At 35.2% G+C, this 8175-nt stretch overlaps 1 protein-coding gene across 1 annotated transcript; it reads right to left on the reverse strand.

The window, feature by feature from the left end:
• Window positions 1-172: 172 nt before the first annotated feature.
• Window positions 173-4016, reverse strand: LOC107671611 (transcription factor Ovo-like 2). The gene is made up of 3 exons (XM_016464520.1): window positions 3926-4016; window positions 1952-2083; window positions 173-549 (listed from the first exon to the last, which is right to left on the reverse strand). Exons 1-3 carry the CDS (start codon window positions 4014-4016, stop codon window positions 239-241), a joined length of 534 nt encoding a protein of 177 aa, XP_016320006.1. The 3' UTR covers window positions 173-238.
• Between the last annotated feature and the right edge of the window lie 4159 nt (window positions 4017-8175).

Here is an 8175-nt window from a genome sequence, read left to right on the forward strand (position 1 = left end):
TGTATAATTTTGACCCATACAATGTATTGTTGGCTATTGCTACAAATATACCCCAGCGACTTAAGACTGCTTTTGTGCTCCAGGGTCACATTTAAGTTAAATCCGTAAAACCTAAAATGTTGCTACCATATTTTTTACAGTATAATTCTGGCAACCACAGCTGCCAGTTTTTTACCGTAAACTATGTAATTTTTGTTACAGTGTAACAGAGCTGGTATGCACACACACTAAAGGTGCTTCACATGTAGAGTCCTGCGGCGGGGTACAGCATGAAGGGGGCGATGCTGTGCTGCGCGGGGCTCTCCAGCATGTGTTTGCGGTAATAACGGCGCAGCGCCGGGCTGCTCGGGTGCTGCTGTCTGATGTGGAGGAAGTATTCGTCCGGCCGGTTGGAGGTGAAGCCACAGTCCTCGCACACGAAGATCTTGGAGCGCCGCTGGCGGTATGCGTACTGCTGCCGCACGCCGTGGATCTTCCGCAGGTGAGACTCCAGAGAGCAGCGCTGCGTGAAGGCTTTCTCACACAGATCACACCGGTACGGACGGATGCCTGTGTGCAGAGAGAGAGAGACACTCAAGAGACTCAAAACCTGTTTATGGGAATCAAGGTTAGTGCAGTTAACCTTCATCCTTCTCTTGCGTTTTGTAACAAATCTTTCCCTCGTGGGTCAAAATGACCCGAAGGCCTAAAATGAAACTTTTTTTTTTTTTTTGGTCCAGAAAGCCTGTATTGATCAATTTTTATAAATTTTTTTTCTTAATATTTATGTAGGTTTTTTTTTATTTTATTTATTTTTTGTTTACCTTGTTTCCCCGCCAGCGTTTTGGCTGATTTTCACTAAAATCTCACGGCCCCCAGAATATTTTGTTGTATGAATATCTGAACATGCAATACATCAAAATAAAGAATTCAGAAAATAAAAAAATCAGTTTTATTCTAGCTTCAAGCATTGTTTTTTTATCAACACTTGAATGTTGGTAGGTTTCATAAAAAAGCAACATTTTGAGCAAAAAGCTGAGAAAATCTAATTTTTATCAAATACTACATCTGGATCATATTCAGTAATATTATCAAAGCAAAGCTGCAGTAGATGGCTTCCATCAGCGCTCCCAAAGCTTCACAGGCCTTTAACACTTTCTGGATTTCACTGGGGCAAAAGCTGAGAATTAGTGAATGTTTTGTAGATGTGGTGTGTGCTTCTGCTGTTTGAGTGTCAGCTTTCAGAAACTGTGTGACGAGGAAAGTTTTATTGTGTAAGCAGCTGAAATGAGAATGTTTAGGTGTGACTCTGAGTGACGTGATCTCACCGGTGTGTGTTCTCATGTGTCTCTTCAGGTCGAAGGTGTCGTTGAAGCCTTTCCCGCAGAACCTGCAGGGGTGTCTCTTGATCATACTGTGGCACTTGAGGTCCCCGCCAGCGTTTTTGAAAAAAGTTTCCAGCCACGGCCAGCGTTTTTGTTGATTTTCACTAAAATTCCATGGCCCCCAGATTATTTTGTTGTATGAATATCTGAACATGCAATACATCAAAATAAAGATCCGACCCTCTATTTTCAAACAAAATAATCTGTTTTATTCTATAGGTTCAAGCACTGTTTTTTTTATCAACACTTGAATGTTGGTAGGTTTCATAAAAAAGCAACATTTTGAGCAAAAAGCTGAGAAAATCTCATTTTTATCAAATACTACATCTGGATCATATTCAGTAATATTATCAAAGCAAAGCTGCAGTAGATGGCTTCCATCAGCGCTCCCAAAGCTTCACAGGCCTTTAACACTTTCTGGATTTCACTGGGGCAAAAGCTGAGAATTAGTGAATGTTTTGTAGATGTGGTGTGTGCTTCTGCTGTTTGAGTGTCAGCTTTCAGAAACTGTGTGACGAGGAAAGTTTTATTGTGTAAGCAGCTGAAATGAGAATGTTTAGGTGTGACTCTGAGTGACGTGATCTCACCGGTGTGTGTTCTCATGTGTCTCTTCAGGTCGAAGGTGTCGTTGAAGCCTTTCCCGCAGAACCTGCAGGGGTGTCTCTTGATCATACTGTGGCACTTGAGGTGACGCGTCAGCATGCGCTGCAGAGGAAACACTTTATATAATCAAAAAATAACAACCCTATACAAAATAAAACCTCCAGAACCCAAAAATAAACCAGTATGGTATTTTATTTTATTTTATTTTATAATAAGAAATAATAATGTATATAATAATTATTATGTTTATTTTTTTATAATAATAAAAAATGAAATAATGAAAAAAGTAACAACCATTTACAAAATAAAACCTCCAGAACCCAAAAGTAAACCAGGATAGTATTTTATAATAATAAATAATAATCATGTATATAATAATTATTATGTTTTTTAGAGCAGCTGTGTGTTTGTGGACGGCATGAGCGCGCTCAGACACTGACTCCAGACCAGCGCTGGGACTCTGAACAGATGCTGAAACACACACATTACACAGTTACACACTGCCATTTGTTTTCCCTAAATTAATATATATATACTGTATATATATTGTGTGTATGTATATATACTGTATATAAACATATATATACAACCATGTACAAAGTAAAACTTCCAGAACCCCAAAAAATGAACTAATATAGTTCAAGCAAACAAATAAATAAATAATAATAATAGTAATTTGTTTTGTTTTTTATTTTATAATAAACCAGTATAGTATATTTTTGTTTGTTTTATAATAATAAATAATATTGTAAATAATAATTATTATTATTTTCGTTCTTTATTTTATAATAATAAAAAATAAAATAATCAAAAAATAACAACCCTATTATGTTTTTTTTTTATAATAATAAAAAATAAAATAATGAAAAAATAACAACCATTTACAAAATAAACCCTCCAGAACCCTAAAATAAACCAGTATGGTATTTTATTTTATAATAAGAAATTATAATGTATATAATTATTATTATTATGTTACATTTTTTTATAATAATAAAAAATAAAAAAATAAAATAATGAAATATACAAAATAAACCCTCCAGAACCCAAAAATAAACCAGTACACTAAAAGATGATAATTATCTAAGCTGTGTATAACTCCTGAGGATTTTGGACTGATTTTGTTTCTATTATATATTTCGGTAAGATAAAAAAAAAAAAACTCTTTCCCTTTATAATGTTTCTTTATTTCTAAAATGTTTAAATAAATGTATGTAAACTTCTGTGAACAATTCTTGATGGAAAGTCTTAACTTGATCAAATAAAGCACTAATTTCTGTGAGAAGAGCGTATTATTAATAAACAGAAGAACTTACTGAAATCATGTATTTGATCGATCAGTGTTTCAACCACAGAAAGATCATATCAATAATAACGTCACAGTTACCTTAAGAAAGACATTGTCAATATATGCACTATATTCCATATTCATGCTATTTTACTGAACTTGTTCTTTGATGTTAAAATAGAAGGTTGTGCTTTATTTTAAGGTGTCCTTGTTACAGTGTAATCGTACTGAGTAATATTAATTTACTATATGGTTAGGGTTAGACTTAGTTTTACTTATGCATACTTAATTGTAATTATAATAGTAAGTACATGTAACATGTGTAACAAGGACACCTTAAATCAAAGTGTTACCAAATAGAATAATTGTTTTAATTATAAAATACTTCTTATATACTTAAAATGCTCTTAGACTTACAATCATGTTATGTTTTTAGTATATAATACTTTTGATGTGCAGTTTAAATGTTTGTTCAGATCAGAGGCTTTCCTCACTGTACCTGATTGCCTTTATGTCCGAATGAATCAAAGTGAATCGAATCGCAAGCTTGTGAATCAGAACTCCGTTGAACCACACTGGACTGGCTTCAGACGCAGGAGGTTTGTCGTCGTTTGCGTTGCGCAGAAGAAGCGCGCTCGGGTTTTGGAGATGTTCTGATGGTTTTGGTTACCTGTGTTTGGACTGGAGCAGGGCTCCGGCTCTTTCCACTGCCATCCAGCGCAGGCCGACTGCTTTCTCTTGACCAGGAACGAGCGAGGCATCTCCAGACTGCTTTATGGCTCAGTGTCTAGAGAGTCAATCTGAGAGCGGGTGATTTCCATATCTCTGGAGAGAGGAGGACACACCTGTGCTTTAACTGCTGCTCCGCTGGTTTGCATGCCAGGTCGAGAGAATCTGGTCTCCTCATTTAACTGGACCTGCCATGCAAATGGTCCTCCGGGGCTGAAGGGCACAGCAAGCTCAGCCGCACTGCTAGGAAAATGTTGCTTTTATTTCACTTTCCAGTTGATTGTCTGTCGGGTTTATGTCACCTAAACTGGGACAAAAGCAATTCAAATCGGCTGCTTTACTGTTGACTTTATCTGTTAACCTCCCGGTTTGAAGGACCTGAATGGCTTTCTCTATAGTCCTAACAGGTGTGCTTTTCTTCTTCAGCTTCTGTCAGTCTGGCTGCTTTAATGCGCCGAGTGCGTTTGTGACAAAACCCGTGCAAACAAGCGTTCAGATCTAAAAACAACATTTCTCATTTACTTTAAGCTGATGCGCTGGAATGACGGCAACTAAAGCTGAAATGGAATTAATAAAAACGTATGTAGGCATTAAAAAACGAACTGAAATGAGTTGACGTTGAAGCACTATTATTGCACTGAACTGGAAAATAAGCCTAAAGCTGAAAAAAAAAAGATAATAAAAGAAAAAGACAAAAACTTTTAATGACAAGTTTTTGTCATTAACTAAATTAATTTTAAAAATAACTAACGTTAACATCAAAATAAAGCATTTTAAAATAATACTAAAATCTGTAATCGCATCTCAGTGATATTGAAAAAGTGTTAATTGAAATGAATGTTAATTCTGAAATCTAAATCTAAAACAATTTAAGCATTTTATTTAAGCTATTTGCCAAGGCAACATCTCTTATTTTCATCTAGTTTAAATTGATGTGAAATTAAAACTGAAATAAAAATGAATAAAAACTATATAGACATTTAATGAGTTTAAGTTGAATGACTAAAATAACTAACTAGATATTTGTGACCCTGGAGCACAAAAGCAGTCTTAAGTCGCTGGGGTATATTTGTAGCAATAGCCAACAATACATTATACATTTTTATTTCATTAAATCATTAGGATATGAAGTAAAGATCATGTTCCATGAAGATATTTTGTACATTTCCTACCGTAAATATATCAAAACTTAATTTTTGATTAGTAATATGCATTGCTAAGAACTTCATTTGGACAACTTTAAATATGATTTTCTCAATATTTAGATTTTTTTGCACCCTCAGATTCCAGATTTTCAAATAGTTGTATCTCAGCCAAATATTGTCCGATCCTAACAAACCATACATCAATGGAAAGCGCATTTATTTTTAGAAATCTCAGTTTCATAAAATTGACCCTTATGACTAGTTTTGTGCTCCAGGGTCACATATGTTCGGATAGTAATATTAAGACTGAATTTTTTTAACTGAATAAATAAACTGAAATAAAAACATATATAGACATTCTAAAAAGCTAGCTGAAATGGGTTCAAGGTGAAGCACTAAAATAACTAACTGGAAACAAATTAAATCAAAAACTGACATTTAAAACATAATAAAATTGTAATATTAAAAATAATAAAAATGACAAAGCACAATAAAATTAATGCACATTTAATATTAAAATATAAAAAATAAAACATAGGGATAAAAACAGAGATGCTAAAATAACGCTGCATTGCAGCAGCAGATGCATTGTGCCATTATTAATGAGGTTTACGCAGAAGGCTGATGTGATGTGTTACTAGCACAAACGTAATGCACGTAATCCTTGCTGTGTTCATGTTGTGCTGCTGAAGGACGCACAGGTACACTAGATACCGTCATCCACACACTCGCTGTAACTGTATGCAAATGTGTCGCGAGAGAACATGCGCCGAGCTTTCTGAGCCGAACCGTACACACGCCGCCAATACACACTCATTTGCATGTTCCTTTGAGCGCTGGCCTGCTCAGACATGAAGAAGGGCTCCGCGTTTGACTGGAAAATGTCTCTGTTTGTCATGTGAACCACGCTCGCTGGACACAAACACAGCACAAATCTCTTCAGATGTTTCCAGTGCTTCGGCAATCTCGAGACTTCTTCTTGCAATGCAATCTGAATCGGGGTTTGAGGAATATATGGTGGATTTGTTCAAATTGGGTGACTTTATGACTTTGAAATGATATTTTACATCACTCCTATTGCTTTCTTTCACCATCAGGCATCATTTGGACAGGGTTGGGGCTAAAATGTTATGTTGATTGCTTCCATTTGTAGTCCATCTGCTAAATGACTAAATGTAAAATGAATCAAACACCAGGCCTACTTCTTAATAAAACACATGATAAGTAATAGCCTATATCTTAATGCATACATGCGTTCATTCATAATATGAGGATGTTGAAACTCATTTTCATGCTTAAAGGGATAGTTCACTTAAAATGAAAACCCTGTTATTGTTAACTCATCCTCTTGTTGTCCCAAACCTGTATGAAAATATCATTTGAAGAATGTTGGGAAGCAAACAGCTGATGGTAGCCATTGATTTCCATGTATGGAAAGGAAGTCAATGGCTACCGTCAACTGTTTGGCTACGCACATTATTCAAAATATCTTCTCAAGAAACAAACTCACATACATGATGACGGGGTTTTTATTTTTGGGTGAGCTGTCCCTTTAAGAACACTTTTGTAAATGCAAAGTCACACTGATAAAAATGAAGCAGTGTTTTTATTTATTTCTAACATCTCGCTGACTACAGTTCAGTCTGTTGGCAGAGCAGCGCTGTGACGTCACCGTATGCAAATCAGGCGAGCCGAAGAACACGCCCACACCTGTTCCCTTGTGTCCTCTATCTGTTCTTCACCGCTGCTTTCTCCACATACACAAATGTTTCATGTTTCACTTTATTTTTACTGGTTCATGTTTGGATTGTGTGTAGCTTATGTGTGTTCTGTCAGAATCATTTCAATGCTAGTGAACCCTGAATCGCCTGTGCAAATGACTAATAAACAACTAGTCACAACTAAAGAAAATGGAAACAACTGCATTTGATTCATTTTTATTGCAAGTGAAATAAATGTAATATTCACATAAAGTCTAGAAGTGCTTTATTTAGTGTTCACTGTGTGTGTAGCTTATGTGTGACTGCTGTAGATAACAGAAAAAGAAAGCTATTTTCTGTGAATGTGCGAGACTTCCGGTTCATTAGCCGCTATCGGTAAATAACTAAAAGAAAAACAAAGTACTATTACTTGCACTACAAACCAGTGTGTTTGCGATTATGATAATACATTCAAATAATATGATTTAAAAAAAAATACCAGTTTGCACTATCGAGCAGCATAATGGACTGTTTTGGTATTGCTAAAAAAAAATAACCGGAAGCCAATGACACCGGAAGTCGCGCACATTCAATGTACAAACTCACGCGCAATATTTGCGTTAAAAATAAGGCTGTGATTGGAGAGAGTTGACATTTGTTTGTTTAATATTGTATGTATATTTTAGTGTTTTGCATTACAGATATGCTGTATATCAACAAGTGTTTTCCAGTTTAGCTTATCTGTTCACTAGTGACACTTACACAAAACATCCACAAGAGCTCGAGTCAAACATCATCATCCGGTTATTTGGAGACATTCAAGTTCACTAAATTAATAACTGTATCAGATCTGCTGATCAGTCATGCATTATAAGCTCATACTTCAGAACAGAAACCCGCGTTTTGATCACTGATGATCAATCTACCAGTGAGCGTTCTCAGAAGGTTTCCTCAAAGTTATGATTCCTCTGTAATGTTCTTTATCTGGTCTCAATGTTCTCAAAACATTAGCACAAAGACGGTGTTCATATATTGTTAATGGATTGTTTGATTCCTTAAATGTTTCAAGTTGGACATTCATCTAACATTTTTAAATGTTACTACCCTTACGAAAAAGAAGTTTATTCAAGTGTGCTATTGGTATACTTCTTTTAAACTAAAAATAGGAAAGTATACTTTTAGTCTACTTTTTATGTACTTCTCGGAAATGGGCTTTATGTACTTCTCAGAAATATACTTAAAATGACATTTAAGTATACTTGACTTATACTTAGAAAAAGTCTAAATATATTTGAGCTATAATTGTGCTCAAATATATTTAGACTTTTTCTAAGTATAAGTCAAGT

This window comes from Sinocyclocheilus anshuiensis, unplaced genomic scaffold (genome assembly GCF_001515605.1).
Source record: "Sinocyclocheilus anshuiensis isolate Anshui unplaced genomic scaffold, SAMN03320099.WGS_v1.1 scaffold1386, whole genome shotgun sequence".
Classification (NCBI taxonomy): Eukaryota; Metazoa; Chordata; class Actinopteri; order Cypriniformes; family Cyprinidae; genus Sinocyclocheilus; species Sinocyclocheilus anshuiensis.